Genomic DNA, 22,802 nt, shown 5'->3' with positions numbered 1-22,802 from the left:
TAATGATAAGTACAGGTTCTATGGGAGCCTGGAGAAGGGATATCTAAGATTTTAAGGGTCAAGGAGTCAGGGCCCCAGCAGGAAAGAGACAACACATTGCATTGTGAAGAATTATAGGCAGATTTAATAAGGGGATTATTTACAAGTTATGGAAAGGGTATAGGGAACCCACACCCAACGCTAGTAACAGCAGGATTGTTCTTACCCCAAGGTTAGTAACAGCCAGAGGGGTGAAGTTGGCAGTTGCTGGATAAATGGGGAAGAGTTATGTGGAAAGGGCTGACTGGAGAGAAGCCATGCTCTTTGGTGAAGTGACTCAGGCATGGGACATAACCCTGCTGGAAAATTCACATTTGAGCTCCCTTCCCTTCCTCTACTGGGCTTCCTAGTGGTCACCCCAACCAGAAACCAATGGCAAAGACCCAGTTCATGGAGCCCATGTAAATCAGACACTCAGAGAAAAAAGAGGAGCAAAGAAGGCTGACAAGTGTTTCGAGAGGGTTGAAGAGGAAATATCTCTTGTGGCAGCCTTCCCTGAAAGAGTCAAATCTAGGTTAAGACCCCAAAGGATAAGTCAGAGTTAGTTGGGAGAAGGTAGGGGAAATAACACATGTGATTTCTATTCCATAATATTCAGTTATAGGATCGTTGCTACATTTATAGTTAGTCTCTTGAGCCCCTGCTACCCTGACATGTGAGAAATTCAATCTAAGTCATGTTTGGGGAGACACCTTTCTTCTCTGAAGTATCTAGAATGCTCAGGAGATGGTCACTAGTTGTCAGTCCTCGGTGGTAGGAAAAATTCATTCCTTGAATAAAGGAAAAAGAAAGGGAGGGAGGGGGGACAAGTGGATTTCAGCTTCTGGATCCATCTTCATTATCACCTGGGTGAGGTGCTGTCTATTACTGGGCATTTGCATAGGAATTGAATACGTGATCTGCTTTGGTGGAGATGCTTCTATAAACCACACCACCTGGCTGTCCATACTCCCCACTCACCCCCACCTGGCTGGCCCATTCCCGCCTCTCTGAGTGAAAACTCTTTGTTTTCCGGTTTCTTTAAAACAAAAACCTGGATGGTAATCATCTTCTAGGTGCCTAGCAACTGCTTGAGACCCCACGGCACAAAAGCCATTAACAATCCTGATGTAAGAAGCTCAGAATGGAAAGCTCAAAAAGCCTGGCACCTTTTGGGGATTGGGAACAGGGAACCCCTTTGATTCCTTCTAACCTTCTATGGCTTTGAGGACAAAGCACACATCAGTTTCTTAGCAGACCAGCCTGCTGTGCTACAAAGTGGGGGATTGAACCAACCTTTGGCAGTTTGGAGGAATCAAGGCCTATTCATTATGGCATAGAAATCCACTGGGGCCAGAATTTTACAAAATGGTAAGACAGAGGAAGATAGAATACAGAGGACCAGAGAACCTAGTAAACCACTAGAGTGGTAGAACTTTTTATTAAGACCTGTACCATAACCCCAGCACAGTAGAGGAGTACACAAAAGTCTTTTGTATGTGCTTTTTTCATCCTCCACAAAGGTACATGAGATTCTAATGAGTCAGGCAGTTTTTATTTTGCACCAACACAGAAGCACCCAGATGGTAAGTATGTAGGTGGGGAGCACACAAAAGCCAGCAGTCAGCCATGCGACCCAAACCCAAAGCTTCCTCATGGTTAGGCCCCAGTGAATACAGTAGTCCTTACAGAGCTCCTTCTTGCACAAAAATTAAACAGGCAATAAATTGTGCATGGCTTTCTTATTTATTTGTACCTGTTCATATGTTGACTCTTTAGAATGAAAACATGGGAGCCAAGTGTTTTCCTCAACACAGCAGGAGCACTGACTCATCGCTGGCTGACCGCAGATCTCCTTCTCAAGTGCTCTGTTCTTCCATCTCAGGAATTAACCTGGCTACCTCCTCCTGTCTTTTCTGTATCCCACTTCCCCATCATCTCACCGGTGTCCTTGCTAATTCGACAAAGTTAATACCTGATTAATAACTCCTATGATAGAAGAGTTCCTGGATGAGCTGTAGCCCCCATTTACAATCTGCTGGTGATTGAAAAATTATGTTCAGTTCAGTAATAATTGATGGAAATGGTCTCTTCTCTTCTGCAGCTGATTGGCTTTGTAATTGTGATTTAATAATGTAAATACCACTTGTTTTCTTCTCAAGATGAATTACCTTCTGATTTGCTAAGCTTAAGGCTCATTGCACTTTCTTATATCTTTGTCCCTTATCATGGGATTATAGGTGAGATCTATTCACTATTTTGCTATATTTTCTTTGCACACACACACACACACACACACACACACACAAATACACACTGAATCAATGGTTGGAAAGAAGACATTCTTTTTTTCAACCAGATATTGATTATCAAATGTTAAACCTAATACTTTTAGAAATAATTTAGAGCCAGAAGGCCTGGGTGGGTAAGCAGATGTACACAAATGTATACAGAGTTAGAGGTTTCTCATGAACTAGTATTGTGCTATTTCCTAAATGATGAGGAAAGCTTGAAAAAAAAATAGCTGTTATTTTGTGATTTATGATAAGAAAAACGTATTTGGTCTTTGCTCAGTTTCTGACACAGAGCTCCTAAAACCCTTGAAATTTCCTGTGATGACAGAAAAAGTATCTTCTGTTATGATAATGATGTGACTTTGGAAGCACCTAAGGATGGAGGATGGTTGCCAGGGGAGCCAATCCTGTTGTTAGAGGGCTGAAACTCTCAGTGTCCCCCATCCCCATGACAGCACGTCAGGCAGGGGACAGGGGCTGGAGACTGAGTTCAGTCATCAATGGCCAGCAATTTACTCACTCATGCCTACATAATCAAGACTCCAGAAAACCCCAAAGGACAGGGTTCATAGACTTCTGGGTTGGTGAACACATGGAGATTCAGGGATAAGGGAGCACTGAGAGGACATGGAAGCTTCGTGCCCCTTTCCCCATGCCATGCCCTATACATCTCTTCCATCTGGCTGTTTGGAGTTACATCTTTCTGTGATAAATAAATAATCTAGTAAGTAAAATTTTCCGTGGGTTTCATGAGCCACTTTACCAAATCAATCAAACCCAGGGAGGGGTCACTGGAATCTCTGATCCATAGCCAGTGGGTCAGAAGCAGAAAGAACAGCCTAGACTTGCAATTGGCCTCTGAAGTGTGGGATTAACAGTGTCTGTGGGACTGAGCCCTTACCTGGTGGGATCTGATGCTATCTCCAGGTAATTAGTGTCAGAATTGAGTTGAGTTGCAGAACCCCCAGCTGGTGTTGAATTGCTTGGTGTGTGTGGGGGAACCCACACAATGGAATTGGTTTCAGAATTGCAATGGCTCTGTATTTTCCTTTCTATATTGAATGTTGCTCTATGCATGCATACCATATGTGTATCTGTGTGTTCGTATGTGAATAACATGCGGCGTGAAGTAAATACCACACTGTTATTTACATTAATTTTATGATGTACCATTGGGGTACAATGTTCTATAATTGAGAAAACCTCTAGAGCTGTGTGTAACTAGAGCAAGCTCAGGGCCACAGAAAGAAGGTGGCTGACACTATGCACCCTGACTCATTCTCCTAAGAAGCTCCCTGTCTGGATAGTCCTGGAAATCCACGGGTACCATCTATTTAGCTACCAGGCTCTAGGCACCTGCCCTGCATGGCATGGAACACAGCAGCCCCTTCCAATGTCCTCATTTTTGTACACGATCCTTCAATCCAGGCCTGCCCTGTTGGAACCCAGTCACCTTTACAATCCTCCTTGCTTTATAATATATATATATATATATATATATATATATATATATATATATATTTCAGTACTCTTCTCCCTCTCCGGGTAAGATGTGTTAATTTTGACAGAGGCCTGCTGGGCTTATGTGGCCACTAAGTACAGGGAAACCCAGCAAAGGCAGGCAGGAAGGGTGGCACAACAGGGGCATGGTGAGAGTAATTTTAGAGGCTGGCAAGCTTTGCTTGAGCTTTCACATCCCACCCAGTGTGCTGAGCTGTGGCATTTCCCAGAACCAGAGACAGCCCCAGGTTTCAAGGGTAGAAGTAGGATTCACACTCCAGACTTCCCTACCCAGGGGCTTCAGGACTTGATCAAATGCTGGTTGCTATCCAGAGACTGATGATAAGAGCCCAGCATCGCTATGTACTGGGCCAGAAGGACTGCCATGAATTAAGTTGAGAGAAGAACTGTGGCTAAGGGGCTAAGAAATAAATGGCCCAGTGCCCTCATTTTGTAGATAAGGAAACTGAATTTTCATGAAGTGAAGTGGATTGTCTAGAACTCCTGGCTAATTAGTAGTGGAGTGAAGACCAGAATGACCTCATAGGGTTCCAATAGGCCTGGGTTCTCCAGAGAAACAGAATCAATAGGGTAGAGAGAGAGACAGATAAGATTTGTTACAGGAATCAGCTCGTGTGGTTATGGAGATAAAAATCCCATAATCTGCCATCTGTAAACTGCATACTCAGGAAACCTTCTGGTATAATTCAGTCTGGTCTGAAGGTCTGAGAACCAGGTGAGAAGATGGTGTAACTCCCAGTCCCGAGGCCAAAGGAGCCACTGGTGTAAGTGCCAGAATCTGAAGACCTGAGAACCAGGAGCTCTGATGTCCAAGGGCAGGAGAAGACAGACATCCTAGCACAGGAAAAGAGAGAGAATTTCCCCTTCCTCCATCTTTCTGTTTTATTTAGGTTCTCAATGGACTGGATAATGCTTACCACATTAATGAGGGCAATCTGTTTTACTCAGTCTACTGAATCAAATGCTAATCTCTTCTGGAAACACCTCACAGACACACCCCAAAATCATATTTACCAGCTATCTGGGCATCCTTTGCTCAGTCAACGTGATACATAAAATTAACCATCACATGGCCCCTCAGATCTTGGTTCTATTCTGGTGTAGCCATAGATCAATTCTGACAGTGGAGGTGCAAGGGAAATTTAAGTTGTAGTACTGAGTGTTGGGCCTTTCCTACTGCCAATGCCCCTTTCCTTGTTTCTCAGTGTCTGTTTTCTGGTTGAGAAGGGATAGCAAGATGAGCCACATAACTAAGAAGGGATAGTTTTAGCAAAGGTAGGGGAGGACAGAAAGCAGAGAGAAGCGTCATTTTCCTGCATTTGGAGTGTACCCTCAGATCCACGAAAATGGGTCTCAAATCATATAAGTGGATGATTAGTTATACCTGTAAGACATTACTCCAACCTACCCACCGAGAGGAGGGAAACAAGAACAGCTACTTGTCAAAATCTGCATGAATAGGATTCTTAGAAGGGAACGAAAAGAATTAATTTCCTCCATTAATACAAGACATTACCCTCAGACACACACAGTCTTTCATAATTGTCAAAACCTCTTTCCTCCTCATCACCGAGCAGCAACAGCACAGTGACAGATGAGAGCCACCTTGAAATTGCATGGTGTCTTTATTATTGTGCCTGCATTGTCAAGACCCCAGATAAAGCTAGGGTGGCATAGGTCAATTCTGCAGTGTGCATGCCTGACTGCAGGAAACTTCTTATGTTTCCATATAGGTCAGTGACCCTGAGTTTCTGGGTTGGAACTTTGCCTATCAACACCATGGTCATAAGATTTCTAGAACTTAAAGAATTATGCAGGATTCCTGGTCATAGACTCTATTGCTAAGTTATGAAAGACTATAAATGACCTTAGAAATCATCTAGAGCAGGTTTTTATTTGATAGGAGATAAATAGTTAAGGCTTGGGGTGCTAAAACACTTACTCAAAGTCACATAGCACATTAGTGGCAATGCTGGGGTTAGATACAGGTCTTCTGATCTCTAATTCAGTAGTTTTCTCCACTTATTCTTGCTCTTGGCAGAGTCATAGAAGACTGTGTGTATGGTGACTTCTATGGGGACTAGGCTAAGAAGGGAAGCCAAGAAGATAGATGTCTTTTGTGAGAGGTCAGGTTAATAAGAGTCCAAGTTGGATGATAAGAGGCAGACAGACTTGCCTAGAATAGCACAAGGTGCAGATGTAGAGAGCCCTTGACAAGAAAGTTTCCAAAGGGATCCAACCTCGCAATAACGGCTCTTGGCCCCAAAGGCAGAGACATTGCCCATTGAGTGCCCAGTTCCTAATTATTCCTTTTCAGCTGCTGCTCTGAGTGTGTGAGCAAAGCTATCTCCTGTGAAGCTTCAGAGCTCAGGCCCTCTAATTCTGTGAAGTGTGCAGAATGTCTCAGATGCGGCCAGCATGCCAAGTGTGCTGCTTGGCTTAGTGGGTGTTTTGCCTGGAAGCTAATACAAGGATTTCAAAAATCTTAATGAACATTGATAATTAGCATCATTGTCATGTGGCTGTGCTGTTGGGAACTAATACTGGGAGAACATAAAAGGGAGAGAATAAGAGAAGAGGAAGGAGGAGAGAAAGTGAGAAGAGTCAGGCTGCATCAAGGCTTCAAGTGTAGAAACTGGGCTACATTCTTCCTCAAAAGAGCATCTCCCCAATAACCTGAAAAGGCTCTGGCACTGTGTCCATGAATTCTCTGGGCCATCCTAACCATTTTAGAAGGTGCAGGTATGGTAGATGACATGCCAGGAATTTGAGCCAGGATCTGTTAAACCCCAGATGGATTTCCATCCTTTGAGCTGCAGTGCTGATCCCCTTGTTGCAGTTGATTTAGTGTCCAAGCAGCTGCTCTAGTCTATAATCCCATGGAAAACTGTAGTTAGCTCATGGGTCTCAAGCTCCAAGGAACAGAGCACTTGAAGTCATTCTTGACCTTCATCTAGCAGAATCCTACATCTGAGAATGCACAATCTCCTTGGGGACCAAACCACTTCTTATTGACTTTAAAAGTGTGGGTGTTGGGACAGCCCCATAGGCAGAGTAAGGTGCAATCAGCAGCCCAGGCTGATCCTGACAGCAGGACTATCCATGCCCTGGGAGTACAGTGGCCACATGGATTATCATCCAGAACAGGATACTTTTGAGAGCAGAAGGTGACCATTAATAATTAGGCTTGGAAAACAGGTGTCAGCTGACAACTTGTCCCAGACAAACTTAACTATAAGGTCACCCTACTTATAAAAATAACAAAGACATCCTTGGTGTTGCTATACAAAAAACATTAATCCCCAGGGAAAACAAGCCATGTGCAGTTGGTATTGGAAGGAAAGGTTTAATTCCCCTCAAACCACATAAGGAGCACAGCATTCAGCCGATGTGCTCTGTTATTAGAAATAATTTGAAGAGTTTGGACACAAGCTGAACCCCAATGGATTTTGACCCTCTAGATTTGCTGTGGGCTCAAAAAGCACATTTTTCAAAGCACCCTTAGGTAATTCTGGTGTTGGATACTCACTGACCACACAGTGGCATGGGGCATTTCCATACCTCCAACATATTGTTTTCTGGGGCACCAGGGTGGCTCAGTCAGTTAAACATCTGACTCTTGATTTCAGCTCAGGTCATTATAGCATTGTTCATGGTATCGAGCCTATCAAGCTGCACACTGATGGCTCTCTCTCTCTCTCTCTCTCTCTCTCTCTCTCAACATAAATAAATAAACTAACCAAATGAATTATATATATATTGAAACTGGAGCTGGGTAACTCGTCATTCCTGCTTAGGCTAAGGCAGGCGAGATCAAATCAAACTTTCTTAAGACGTCTATAAGACATACACAAATGAAACAAGTAGTATCTATTCAGTGCTTTGATTTTTTTTTAATTATTGATTATTTTTTAACCCAGTAGTTTATTTCAACTAAAGTACAGAATTTAGTCTCCTTTTAGTTGTTAGTAATGAAATAGCCTTGTTGCTTCAGAGTGCAAATAATGGTAATGAAAGAAGAAACCCTGTAATAAAAACTTTTCAAATGCTCTTAATGTTTTGTCAATAACTTAGCTGTTTCAGCTGTGCTTTCTAAAAGCAATGATTTTGTTTTCTTCAACCTCTATGTCTTTTTGGTTTGAACTGTTTATATCTGTCTACATTTGGATACTTTGTAGAATATAAATGTTAGCTACTTCTTTAATTAAATAGTCTGCTTTGTTCTCCAAATGGATTTAAGCTTCTGCCCTCAGTCAATTGTCTGCCTCTATGGGAAATCCCAGAGTTTTGCATTCTGTATCCTCATGTTCTCTGTCTTCCTCTCTCACTGTGTGTGTGTGTGTGTGTGTGTGTGTGTGTGTGTGTGTGCCTCTGTATGTGTGTGCGTGTGTGTGTGTGTGTGTGTGTGTGTGTGTTCAACTCCTCTCTTCTTTACCTGTCATGCACTCTGGACTTCCATTGCAAGGCTATGGGCCACATCTTTGCCAGTATCCTGACTCTTTCCATATCATTCACTCAAGACTACTCCCTCTGGGTCAACAGTATCACCTAGATTATAAAACTCTCATGTCCTGGTTCTCCTTGTGGCTAATGAACCAATCTCAGAAAAGAGACACAAGTAAAACCAAACTAACCACATGTTTTCACTGTACTTTCGACAGGGGCAACTCTTGCCTTGATTCTTTGTGTTAGTAGATCTGGGCATTCCCATCCATTTTGGGCTGATGAAGGGCATTCGACACTGTCAGGCCCAACCCTGGCTGCCAGTACCTTGCAGTGTGGCAAGGTCCCATTTGCCAGACTCACTTGCTGGCATTCCAACTGTATGTCTCTCATGGAGGCCAGTGGACAGTCAACAGAAGGCCTGAGCACACTCTGAGTATGCAGAGCCTTATGGACTGCTAGGTCTTGAGTGCATTCTCAGCAGAAGAAGGCTGGGAGCGTATAAGTAGAACTGGCAGTTGGTAGATAAAGGCCACAGGAGCCTCCCAGTCTACCAACTAGGGATGTAGTCCCTTATTGTATGTCAGGGTCCCCTGGACAGTGTTTAGAGGATGCCAGTGATGGCACAGTTCAGCCAATCTGTAAGCATGGGCACAAAAGTATGTTTTCATAGTGCTCCTTGGTTGATGCTATGTGCCACCTGGGACAAGACCTCTAGGCCCTCCCTCCTAGACCTCATTGCAAAAAGGTTTCTTGACACTGTATTCTCCTGTCCCCACATACCAGACAAAACTCTTCATATCCCCTGTATTTGGCTTTCCTCCTTCTGATAAAGTGCCCATGTACCAGAATTTATCTTTCTGGATAGTCCTATCAGATGAGTCATTTGAGCCCTTCTCTTCTTGTGTCATCCCAGGTGTTCCATCAGAAAAAGGGAAAAATTTAGGAAACTCACCACTGCCAGGCAATTCCTTTGAGCCCCCAGTTCCCCAGAGCATTATTAATGTACTCTTTCCCCCACTAGAAGCTCAGCTGACTTTCCCAGTCACACATTGATCTTGTCATTAGCCAACTTCCTGTCAGCCTCAGGGAAGACAGCCAGCAAGGCAGTCTTGGAGAGGAGCACACCATCCTTCCCTCAGGCAAGGTCCTGGTGGCCACAGTCTGAGAAAGGTTGTCTGAGCCCAAGACAAAGAGCTTCTGTCACCACCAGCAAGTGAGACATTGACCCAGAGGCTCAGTCTCCAAAACAAAATGACTTTAGCACAATTCAATTTCTTGTATTAATTAAGGGAAAATGAAACCATGGGTTTATCATACTTTTCATTAACTCCAATGCAACAAAGGGGTGTATCTGGGAGTTGGGAGCAAGTGAGGATGGAATATACTGCTGTCCATACTCCCTGGTTTAATTAAGGAGGGGTAGCTCAGAGTTGCTTATTGTCAGCAGCATTCTAAAGAGAGTCAGAGTGTCAGGGAACACAGAGATGGTGGAGCAGGCCTGGCAGAGAGAGAAATTAAGTGGAGAGAGATAATTTGGTGACGGTTTAGTTTCCAAACCTTTGGCAATTGGATGTACAATGAATAGATACTGTGTGTTCATCCTACATGAGATGCATATACAGCTCAAGGGAGTGGAAGGTGTAATCTCATCTCAGTGTGTTCGCAATTTAGAAATGGAACACCTACCTTATCAGAAGCAAGTACAGGCAATACAAGACTGAGGTCACATGAGCCAAATTGTACTAAGTGCTGAGATTTTACTCCAGTTCCCACTCAAGCATGTTTCTAATGCTTCTGTCATTCAAGAGGAGGCTCTTATGTTGAGAGGTATGTGATTTGAGAATGAGGCCAGGAAATCCCTAGGGAGGGTGAAGAAACCTACTCTCCAGCTTATAGGTTTCCAGAAGACAGTTCCCCCTGTACTTCCTAGGAGGAATAAACCCCTCTTCTAAACTGGTCACTCTTTGTCTCCACGGATGATGGGTGACTAATGTCACTGTTAAAGTTATTTGCTCAGCAGCCCTTGGACCTTGTCAAGCAGGGATAAGTCCATTATCTAGAAGTGAGGCAGCACATCTGATTCTCCATCACCTTCTTAATCTACCTCTGCTTGGGTCAAAGGGTTCTCCTTACCCTTGATTCTCTATTCCAATACAGCCCTTATTCCCAGGTCCAGCATTGGGCCTGTAGCTGAATACCAAAGGCAAGTACTCCTACTGCAGTAGTCCAGACACCTTTAGTTCATAGGGAGAAAGGCAAGAACCTGGGTCAGTCTTGGATGCCAAGCCCAGATTGTAGGCCAGCCTGACAGCAGTAAAGCTGATATTTTGATCTACTTGTGGCTCACTTTATGTGATTATGTTCTACTAGCCAGGATCCTGGAGAGAGAAATGGATGAGTGACAAGATTGTGGCACATATCATCACATGCACTTCTTATATCTACCTTGCCCTACATACCTCAAGGGCACAGAAGCCACTGGGAGGGAACTACTCCAGACAGTTCTTTTCCTTGACCTTATCTTGCTCCAGACCTCTAGGGTAGGAGTTCCAGAAAATATACAACAAGCCAGCCAACCCACACCTTGTTTGATATACTAAGCGCTCCTTATAGGAGCAAAATCTCAGTTCCTTGCTAACTTGAATGGATACCTAGTTTTGGTGAATGGACAAGAAGCTATTGTCTAATATAGATCAAAAAGCCTAGGTGAGGCCTAAATAGGTCAGAAGCATTCACACAAGCACCTGGACTTTGGATTCCAACTTTCCAAGTTTAGTATTAATAAGGAACATCTATAATAGCCCTTCTTGCTGAGGGAACAGGGAAATCCTTTTCGAGAAATCCTACCATGTGAGCCAGATAGACCCTGGGGTGTCTACACAATTCCCACTCCCAATGGCTTCCTTCTCTTCCTCTTTCTCTTTCTTCTCTTCCTTTCTCAGCCATCTGAGTCCTCTTTCCCTCCTCTGGCTGTTCTCTTCATGATGCCATTTTCTCTGTGTCAATACCTCCTTAAATTCTTAGCCCTCCTCCCCCTTCTCATCTCCTCGTATTAATTTCCTCTAAGAAACCCGCCCCAGGCATGTGCCACTGTGAGCCATCTCCTGACACATCTCTTGGCAAAAGCTGTGACAGGTGCTGACATTTAACCTCACAAAGCAGTTTCCCTGGATAGAGCGTCAGCTTTCAGCGGCATATGAGGAGGGACACTGGGGTTGGGGCACCCAGAAGGGGACTTTTTAATTATTTCAAAGGGAGAAGCCAGGCAGAGTTTGCCTCAATATGAGGATGCTTGTTTTGGATGGTGTGAATAGTATGGCAACGGAATAGACTTCCCTCTGAAATCATCCTTGGGGATATTCGCACAGAATGGGGAAAGATATTCTGTCAGGGACAATAATCCAAAAAATGGAAGGCTAAAATCTTTGATCCTCCATGGTGTTTCCAAATGAAATTCTAAAGAGTTGTGTGAGGAAAAGAAGGAACGATTAGGCATAGGAATGGTGACTGAGATACAGCTGGCATGGGAGGACAGGATGTGAAGGGAAAAAGAAAAAAGAGGAACAAGGTCAGAATCCTTCCAGATTTTACTCTGGATTTCCCATTTGGTCTCCTCAGAGATGAGGATGATGTTTAAGTTTCTTCCAGCTCTAATAAATCTTTCTGACCCACTGCACCTTACGAGAGGGATCTAAAAATGATTAAGAACACTGAAAACTAAGCTGAGGGACAGAAAAATATACAGTGCTCCAGTTGTGGGCTCATGAGATTATAGACTGCCCAGGGTCAAGGACCTTGTCTTCTACATCATCTCCACCTCACATACAGTGTCTAACCCAGCCCTTCTCTCACGGTACATGTGGGTAAGATAACTGCAGGTGATATCAGGGAAAGCAGATCATGCCAAGGATCCTTCCCTGAAGCAGTTTCTTGGTCTGCCCCTCCGTTTCTAAGATGCCAGACCCTATGCGTGGACATTGTTTGTTCTTTGTCTTCTGTGACTGTGTTAAGTCAGAATACGTGTCTTTGTAGAAGAAGCCCCCTTGTGCCCACAGAACCACGGGGCTTGCTTACTCTGTCCCCAGGCACATGCCTTGCATCTAAGGGGCCCTAGTCCAGGGACCTCCCACATCCCATGATAAATGGCCCCATTTGTATTCTTGAAGATCTTAATCTCACTAATACAGTGTATTGACTTCCTTAAAAGTACTCATCTAAGGAAAGAAATAGCCCATTTTTTAATTTTTTTAAAAAATATTTAGTTTTCAGAGAGAAAGAGAGACAGACCATGAGTAGGGGAGGGGTAGAGAGAGAAAGAGACACAGAATCCGAAGCAGGCTCCAGGCTCTGAGCTTTCAGCACACAGCCCGATGTTCGAACCCATAAACCATGAGATCATGACCTGAGCTGAAGTCGGATGCTTAACCAACTGAGCCACCCAGGCATCCCAGAAATAATCCATTTAAAAAAATATATTTCTGCCAATGGCTTAGAATTCACTTACTTTTCCTCCCAATCATGTTATATTGGGATGCCTGAATGCATACAGCAGGTTGATAATGCTTTTGGGTTATTGGCTTATTAAGAGACATCTCACCATAAAGCAAAACTGTGAAGCAGATTTGGAACTCTCATTTTCATGCATTTTGTCAGAGAAAATATTGTAGCCCTTTAGGCTTTAGTCCTTTAGTTTTTTTCTTTAATCCCTTTTGAAAGTGTCTTCAGAATCTTTCCTGTGGCACCTGGGCCATCTTGCTTGCACCCCCTCTATCTTTCTTTCCTTCCTCCTTCTCCTCCTCCTTCCTCTCTTGTTCCTCCCTCAGGTGTTTCTCCCTGCCCAGTTCCCTTCCTCTGCTTCCACATCAGCAGTTTGTCTTCTTGGCAGCCAGCAAAGAGAATTAAAACATGTGTTGCCTTCTGCCCTTTTCTCTGCAGCATGGAATCAGGATTTTCCATTGCAACCAGAACTGGAGAGGGCAGGGAAAGCATTAAACCCTGCAGTTTCCTAGGTCTCTAGGCATTTAGCAACCTAGATTTGTTCACCTAGTATTCAAAGCAGTAACAAAAATAACATCTCAATCACCTTCAGTGGGCTTGAGATGGGGAGGGATTTCGACATCCTCTTTCCATTTCTTAGCAAAGAAATCCGTTCAAGAGAATGAACACTTTGTAGTAAGATCATAAACACTCAGTGAACAGTTCGCTTCAGGGGTCCAGATGCCCGGTTTCAGTGCACCTTACTGAGCACTATACCCCCAAGAGGGTGTCTTTTGAGAAGCAGACTCCACAAGAATCCCCTTACTGAGGGGCATTCAGTAAGCTCTGTTGACCAAATGGCCACTTCACAGACCCAGACAGTTAGAAATGTGTGACAAGAGAGAGCTGAGAACAGCACGTGGTGGTGCCTTGTAGCTTCACTGCTCACTTTGTGGGTCCCAGGCCTGCAGCATGGAGATACTCAGGGATCTGTTAGAAATGCAGAGTCCCAGGCTCTGCTCTAGACCTATTGAATCAGAATCTCTATATTTTTTAGATCCCAGAGGAATTTATATGCAAATTAAAATCTGAGAAGCACTTACTTTATGGTACAAACTTGACAAAATTCATTTTATCACTTAACGAGGTAGTATTATCGTAACGATCCCTATTTTGCACAAAACACTCTCTTCCTTCTTCCTTTTTTTGCTGTCATATAATTGTTCCATAAAAATACCATTACAGATAGTGAAAATACATCCCCGCATTCCAAAGGGTGGTTGTGTTACCCTGTAATTGCTTCATGAAGAATCCAGAATCTGCCCTACTCATACAAATGCAGAGAATTACTCAGGGCCCCAGCACATTGACCTCCACCTTCTTTGAGGTTGGTTATCCCTTCCCTTTGCACAAACCAACACTTCTAAGTTGACTGGCATCCATAAACTTGCCTTATCAGGGACTTTAAGACAGCGCTGTCTGGTGTATACTGTGTAGCATGATATAGATCTATCTCATTCTCTCCAAGGTAAGCAGGTCAGTAACCTTGCCTGAGGCTCCTGCCAGGCCCTACTGCAGGTGGCTCCTTTGGTCAAATGAAGTGGAGTTTAATTACTTGTGGTAAATGCACCGCAGCACATTTTGAAAAAATAATGGCCTGTTAGTAGTACCAAGGCAGACTTTCAATTCTGCCATATTTATTCACTTCAGAAAAGGTACAGTGCATTTGGGAAGTTGTTTTGGTGTGATATCATTGTTGTTTGATCCTTTAAAATACTTAGATTGGTCCACCAACATAATTTCAATAAGTGAGGCAATTTTTGTCTTTATAGACTTCCTGAGATAAGTGATCTCAGAATCTTCTTCAACTGTGAGATTCTGTTAACCCTAAGAGAAATAAGGGGGAAAAAAAGATGGGAAGATGTTTATATCCCTCCAATAAATCTTGAGGAATTAGTATATGAGTTAGCGTGAATGACCAAATGTCTGCTGTGGTACAGGGCTTGTGACCAGCACCACTACCTTGGGATCCTGGTAAATAGGGCCCTACGACCCTATTTCTCCCATTCAGGGTGCGTTTCCAACCTCTACCCTCAGCCATTCTTCATGTGGGTTCAACTAGATTCCCCAAGATTCCCACACTTATGCCTGTGGGCTTGTACTAGGACCCAATCAACAGTTCCTGGTTCTAGGAGGGTGGCAAAGGATTGCTCCTGCTGGAAGGCCAACATTTCTTTCATGTAATTACATGATATTGGGCTACCAGAATTGGTGACTGCAATTGTTTATATATAGAGGGTCCCCTTGAAAAATATTTTGCCAGGGGCCCCACACCTTCTTGGGATATACTTGGTAACTAATGGAAAAGCCTGGGTGTTTGGGACTTAGGGTGGGAAGAAGAGGCAATGAAGGCCACATGAGGTGAAAAGCAAGTGGTCTGGGGAAATGGGCAGGGTGGGGGAAAACTCCCCAAGGCTTAGACTTGAATCAAAATCAGGTTGTTAAAGCACCTGTCTCTCTACCCACTGCCCATCACCCTACCCCTCAACTTCCTGCTGTTTCACATCCATAGTGGACCTAAACTTAGTTGATGGAGCATCCATTGGATAGGAATATGTTTATATGTGTGTTTGAGGAAAATTATAATGAGTTGTTATCTTCCTAAAACTGTTTTCACTCTAATGTCTGGAGCACAAAAAGGAATCAGGCAACAGGCAGAAAAGAAATGCAAATGGCTGTACTTCCTCCCTGGCCTTTGTGTTGGCTGGGTTTTCATGGGAGCCTAGTGCTTTGACAGAACTGAAAACATTTGAATTTCAAGGCAGAGGGTCTGTTCTATTTGTGCTGAACCACAGGGATGGGAATAAGGGACAAGACAGAGGGACCAGATTTTTGTAAGACATGTAATGGCTGCAAACAATATACATTTTACAAACACACAATATTTTGTATCATGAATTCCAATCTTCACAAGTGCCTAGGAATAAAGCCTCCAGAATGTCCCACAAAGTCAGGTATTAAATCCATAAGGCTGTTCTAGTAACTCTGGATCCATCATTTGAGGCCACCACTGTTATTTTATGTTGGCAAACATTTATTGAGCACATCCTGCAAAACAGTCACAGAGTACTTCTGTATTCACTCTTTCTCCAATTTTTCTTCTCTAGTACAATTTGAAAACAAATCAACTGCTTTACATCTGTCTATATTAAAATATTAATTTATTTTGCTTATTTATTCTACAAGTAGTTAGTATTTTGTGCTCTGTCTCCAAGGGAATTTCTACATAATAAAAAATTAAGATGCCCACACTAACATACCCTAAAGTTATCCTTACATTTTTATTATGTTATTAATCATAACAATTTTCTTTAAAATATCAAAGTTTACTAATGTGTTGGGCATTTCACGTGTATTCTCTTAGTTAATCCTCATAATAATCATATAGGAAAAACAATGAAAGCCTCTTCTTTTCAAATGGTCTAAAAAGTTAAAGTGACTTGGACAAAAACACATTGATGCAAGACTCAAGCAGAGAATTTCTTTCTTCAAATGCCATACTATTTGGTCAACATGGTGTCTTATAATCTTTGACTCGATGTTCAAAACCCATTATTACAGCTTTTTGTATTCCTTTCCTTACAAGCTCAAGATATGAATATGGTTCTGTCCCTGGTTTCACAGTTTCTTGATTGTTTCTGTCTCTTTCTTTCCTCCCAGAAGGCCAGGGCTTTGTGAGTGAGGATGAATACCTGGAAATCTCTGACATCAAACGTGACCAGTCTGGGGAGTATGAATGCAGCGCCTTGAATGATGTTGCCGCACCTGATGTGCGGAAAGTAAAAATCACTGTAAACTGTGAGTTGACCCATTGTCAGGAAGTTTCAGAGGAAAAAATAATATAGGTATTAAGAGCACAAGTTGGTCATGACAGTGCCATTTTCTGATAGTTCCAAATTGTTTCCAACAGGAAAATACTTTCTCAGATTGTTTTGCACCATGAGTGTTCCCATTGCCATTTTGCCCCTGGAGTCTACCTGTGCCTGTCAGAACTTTTAGCTAATGGGGAGAATTGTTTACTTTGAATTGATTTCAAGGCTTAAGAAGATGCTGGGGTAAATGCAATATCTTTAAGCAAGAATTATTTTCCTAAAATAAAGGGTTATTTAACTGGGAAGGTAGGGTGTCACAAGAAATCCATTTGCATAACAGGTGACTAAATTTCCCTTTCATCTGTTTCATGAAATCACTCTGCATTTTCCTTCCACAGACCCTCCCTATATCTCAAAAGCCAAGAACACTGGTGTCTCTGTTGGTCAGAAGGGTATCTTGAGTTGTGAAGCCTCTGCAGTGCCTATGGCTGAATTCCAGTGGTTCAAGGAAGATACCAGGTACCCTGAAAATGGAAATAGGGCATATCTGATGCAGAGCCAATGGATCATTCCCCACATGGAAAGAGAATGATAAAGTAAAGGAGAACGATATGGCAAAACCAAAATGCATTAGTCCCCTTTATAACAGTGTCTCCTTTTAGAACCAGGAATGAAAAAATAGAGGAAGCTGGAAAGTGGGAAAATGAATTGACCTCATTTCACAACCTGAGATTAGTTGTAGACATGGCAGCCATCAATGACTAGACACCAGTAAATTTCACCTTTGAAGCATGAATATTCTCTCTTTTTTCCTCCTGTGGAGGTTGTGGTACTTATGTTTTGAATTAGAGACACTGGGTCAGTTAGAAGAAAGGTGTCTGTGAGGAGGGGAGCCTCCTTATAAGATTCATCTCTGGTATCTATCATTTTCCCCTGCTTCTCTGTTTGCTGTTTCACTCTATCTGTAGAACCAGACCAGCAATACCTTCTCTTATTGCAGGCTAGCCACTGGCCTGGGCGGCGTGAGGATTGAGAACAAAGGCCACATATCCACTCTGACTTTCTTCAATGTTTCAGAAAAGGATTATGGAAACTATACTTGTGTGGCCACAAACAAGCTTGGGAACACCAATGCCAGCATCACACTGTATGGTGAGTGCAGGAAGCCTGGGTGCAGTGGGATCGGGGCATGTAGAGGGAGAAAGGCTGGATTTGCTTGGCCTATGTTCATCCATACTGTTCAACCCACCACCCTTAGATATGAAATGCTTCTCCCTGTCATTCTCCTAAGCATGAACAGTGATGTTTGCAAGGTAATTAATATTTCATGGTCTACTGAAAGACAAGGTTTGCACCTCACAAAGTAGTAAACCTAATTCTGAACCAAGTTGAATGGTGGTTGCCATAAAGAGCATAGAACCAGGAAACAGTTTGATTGTAGTATCTAAAGGTCTGAGGGGGTAAGTTAGATATAATTTTAAGATACCTTATATAGTAAGAGTCTATAATTCTGGGGGTTATATTTATGGATTTGAACTAAGTCAACTGCAGCCATCATGATTCTCATATCGATTGTCATGTCATGTTCTCACTCACTGAGTGGACAGAGCAGTAGTCTGTGTCTTCATCACGATGGCTGCTCTGTCCAAAGCTGGAGCATCAAAACCTTCCCTGAAGGTCTTTTCCTCCCATATAAATGGAGAGGTCTCCAGAGTCCTGACTGGCTCCCTTAGAAGCCCTCATTTCTCTCTCATCCAGCCTTCCCACATTGTTGTGTCCATCTCTGTGTGTAGCATTTCACACCATGGGCCAGGGCCAGGTTGTTGTGATATTTCGTGTGTGTATGTATTTGTTTATTCGCTGAGATTTGGTTAGAGGTGAGTGGGATGAAAAGGTATTCATCTTTCCATGTGTACCTCAGACCCTGAACAAGCTTTCAGCACTGACATTAACTAAACTTTGTCCACCAACCATCTGAAATGTGTGATCTATGTCTTTTGTTTTCTCTCTGCATTGTGTGTGCATTGTGCTGTGTGTGTCTTAGAAATAAGCCCCTCATCAGCAGTGGCAGGTGGGTACAGCATGTTCCTTCCTTCCTCTGCCTGCCTGAATGCCTATGCTTTTGAATATAAGCCTACTTTAAAGATAGGCTTGCCTGCTCGACCTCCCTGACTTATTTACCCTTAGTAGATAGATTTCAGGGAGTTTGGTTTGCACAATTTAGGTAACAAGCATGTAGAATATGATGGCTTTCACATAAACACTCACATTATTATACATTTTTTGGGAAGAGGTTCCCCCCAAAATCAATACACTTTGACTTGGTGGCCTGTAAAATAAATGAATATTCTGCTATTTCTGCACATAGCAGCACCAAGAGGAATGCAACCAAGAGACCAAATGGATTATCAAATGATTATCTTCATGGAGAAGTCACCCTACTATGAATATTTTATTCTTTTAGATCAAGGCAAAAGGAGAAAATGATTTAATTCTATAAACTTCATTTTAAAATAGAAATATTTGGGAGTCATTATTCATAATAATAGTAAGAATATTTACCATTTACCAAATATTTACTGGTTTCTATGCATTATGTTAGCCAGTACTGTGCAACATAGGTTACTAAGTCCATTTTAAAGATGAGTAAAAGGAAGACCAATGAGGTTAATTAACACTGAAGTACACATACCAGTGAGTAGGTACTGGATGAAACCCAGAAGTGGATGCTCCTTCAGATCCTGGGTAAATAGCATTCAATGAACACATGCACACACTCACAACGATGCAGCAGTACGTGCTCATCTGTGCTTCCAGAGGCAATAGCCTTACAACCCTATTTCCCTATGCTCAATCTCAATCACAAAGAAAGTGGTGACATTTAAATTTTTCAGTCCTGGAATCGGCTCTGTAACTGTCACTTTTTATAGCTCTGGATCTAGGACAATTACAGGCCACCAGCACTGCCCACACTTTAATGTCTATGAATGTCCATGTCTTGGTCTTGATTAAACGGAGGGGAAATGGTGGGATGGGTGTGATGCTCTGCTCCTCAGCCTACCATGACCCCCTCAGAAAAGTCATGAGGGGTAATGAATATGACTAAGAGAGGGAACCTAGGACTGACAACTGAATAACCTAGGTTCTTGCACCTCCCAACCACTAATGAAAGAGGTGTGTCATAGCAGATAACAGCAATGTATCTTAAGACTGTATCACCATGCCAGGGCTGCCATAACAAAATATCGTAAACAATATAAATGTATTTCCTCCCAGTTCTGGAGGCCAGGAGCCCAAGATAAGCCAGGAAGACCTATCATCTGGTTTTGATGAGGGCTCCCTTCCTGGCTTATAGATGATCACTTTGTCCTCACATGGCCTTTTTTCTGAGTGTGTGTGGTGTGTGGAGAGATACAGGCAGAGATGGCAATGGAGGGGGTGAGGGAGAAAGAGAGGACTCTCTCATATGCCTTCTTACTAGGGCACTAATGCTATTGAATTAGGGCTCTAACATTATAACCTCAGTTAACTTTAATTACTTCCTTATAGGATCCATCTCCAAATACACATTAGGGGGTTAGGTCTTCAACATATGAATGTAGGGAGATACAATGCATTCCATAGAGAAGACCTAGCTTCCATCTCCCAATTCGGCAGGCCACCTGACAGCTACTTAACCTTGCTTATCTTACTTTCCTCAGATGTGCTATCAGTACCTTCCTTTAGAAAGCTGGTGGGAGGACTGTATAACATCTTATAGACAGAAAGCCCCACAGATGCTATGTTTAGATGTGTGACTTAGACAACACACAAAGTCTACAGGCCTCAGTTTACAAAGCTAAAACTGGGATGATGTTTCCAGGCCTGCTGACTGTCATTGGGAATTGTCAATAAGACAATGTTCATCATGGAGGCATAACAATATGAAACAGCTGAACAATATGAAACAAAAGTATTTTTCAACACTTTGTGACACAGCCCATCTTCTCACTGCTTCCCTTGGTATGGCTGCCAATATTGTTGCTCAACTGGACTGTATGTTCCTTTCTTCTGAAGTCTCTTGTGCCCTTTACTACAGCAGTACTAATCCCCAGGATCCTCCCAGTCTGCTTCACCTGGTTAGTACTCACTCACCTAGGATCCCTTCCTGAGGAAGTCTTCCCTGAGTAGGTCAGTGCTCCATTGCACACTTTCTCATACAATGCTTCTGGAGGTTGCTCTCACCACAGTGCTTTCCCTAGCATTCGTCCAGTAAGTATTTGCCAGTATCTGCCACAAGTCAGGTGCTGTCCTCAGTGATGAGGACACAGGGCTGTGCCATGGCTACAATCCTTTTCTCTGTAGACTTCACTTGCTAGTTGCAATTTTACTTCTGCTTCATTTATGTAGTTTGATTAAAATCTTCCCTCCCTTTTAGTCTGTAATGCTCCATAAATGTAGGGACAATGTCTGGTTTGATCCTTAGAACCTGGCACAGAGCTCCATACACATTTGTGGGTAAGGAAAGTCTTGTTGAATGAATGGATAAACAGAGATTGGACAGTTGCATTGATGATGCCAGCAGCAGAAATTCAGCTGTTCAGGAATGAAATGTAGAAAAATGCAATAGGTCAGTAGTCTCAGAGCCTCTCTGAGGCCAGGCTCTGCTGCTCACCAGCTGAAGGACTCTGGGAAAGTCAATCTCCATGTAACTTATTTTTCTCCTCAGTGAAAGCATTTTAGAAAATATGTCCTGTAATTATCTGACACTATGCCTGAGTGGAAATAACTTGACACAAGATCAGAGTGACATTGTCCAGCTGACTAGCCCTTTCTGCGGCCACGGGTGTTCCTTCTAGGCCTCAGTATTCCCATAATTGTGTCTAATTAGTGTTACCAATGATTTACTATGTGCAGAGCCACTAAACTAAGTGTTCTAAATAGGTTTTTTTTTTAGTTGTTTTTTTTTTTTTTTTTTTTTTTTTTTTTTGACAGCAAGAGAGTGAGAGAGTGGAGGTGGGCAGAGAGAGGGAGAGAGAGAATCCCAAGCAGGCTCCATGCCTGCCATCAGCACAGAGCCTGACATGGGGCTTGAACTCATGAACGGTGAGATCATGATCTGAACCAAGATCAAGAGTCAGATGTTTGACTGAGCCACCCAGGCACCCCTGTTCTACATGTTTTATCTCATTTAATGACTCTAAGAATTAAGTACTATATCCTGATTTTACAGAGGATGAAACTGAGAGATTAGGCAGCTTACTTACTCATACTATCTTACAAATGTTTGAGCTGAGATTAAAGCCTATGTACTCTTGTTCTAGTATCTGAACTCTTTTTACTGCTTTGATACAACTCACCATACTTGGCAACTCATCATGGACATTGGTAGATGACTTTCCAGATAGAAACCCATATCAACAATTAGCCTATGTGTGTCTGTTACCTATACCAGCATCTCCACTCATCCATCTAAATCTGATCCCATTCTTCAGTAAACATAAGGGTGCATATATCTTTTTGAAAAAGTGTTTTCATTTTCTTTGGGTACATACCCAATAGTGGAATTACCAGATCATATGGTAATTCTATTTTTAATTTTTTGAGGAACCTCCATACTGATTTGCACAGTGATTGCACCTCGTTTGCATCCCCCAACAGTGCATGAGGGTTCCTTAAAATAATTTTAAAAATTCAAAAAAAAATTTGATTGCATTCTTTTAAAAGACATTTTTTACATTTCCAACCCATATACTCATACTTCCCAAATACACACGCCTCCACATTCTCAGGCATGCAGCGGTGTTTGGCCTCAAAGAATGTAGGATTGTTTTTGGAGACCCTTTTGACTCTGCACTGTGACCCCATCACAACACATACTCAGAACAGGGCTCTCACACAAACATACCTTTATCTATTTCCTACCTGCATGCAAAGAACAAGGGAAAATGGGATGAAAGCAGTTTCAAAAGAACACATAAGACAAAGCTTGTGAGACAGTAGGTTGGGGAGTGGGGTGAGGCAGGACACGATGGGGCAGACTGTGAGAGCCAACATAGGTGGGTGGGCAACGCACAGAGACAGATCAGTGGATGGCACCCACATGAGGTGATTCTTCCCTCTACACCAGCTGCTGCCCTTCAAAAGCCACACTGATGAGATAGGTCAGGCAGGCAGAGTACAACTCACAGTGGCA

The 22,802-nt window shown here is 42.7% G+C and overlaps 1 protein-coding gene across 9 annotated transcripts in view; it reads left to right on the top strand.

The window, feature by feature from the left end:
- OPCML (opioid binding protein/cell adhesion molecule like) overlaps positions 1 to 22,802 on the top strand; it is a 1,085,522-nt gene that overhangs the window by 1,045,580 nt on the left and 17,140 nt on the right. For 4 of the 9 annotated variants that reach the window (XM_040483569.1, XM_040483574.1, XM_040483577.1 and 1 more), the window contains 4 exons: positions 16,476 to 16,613; positions 17,026 to 17,146; positions 17,628 to 17,779; positions 18,672 to 18,698. In XM_040483569.1, coding sequence (XP_040339503.1) covers positions 16,476 to 16,613; positions 17,026 to 17,146; positions 17,628 to 17,779; positions 18,672 to 18,698 — 438 coding nt within the window. The remainder of the gene's footprint in view (positions 1 to 16,475; positions 16,614 to 17,025; positions 17,147 to 17,627; positions 17,780 to 18,671; positions 18,699 to 22,802) is intronic. The other 5 variants (XM_040483570.1, XM_040483573.1, XM_040483571.1 and 2 more) reach the window with 3 other exon arrangements.

Source organism: Herpailurus yagouaroundi, unplaced genomic scaffold, assembly GCF_014898765.1.
Source record: "Herpailurus yagouaroundi ecotype Mexico unplaced genomic scaffold, PumYag 161, whole genome shotgun sequence".
Lineage (NCBI taxonomy): Eukaryota > Metazoa > Chordata > Mammalia > Carnivora > Felidae > Herpailurus > Herpailurus yagouaroundi.
This window is presented reverse-complemented; position numbering and strand designations above follow the sequence as displayed.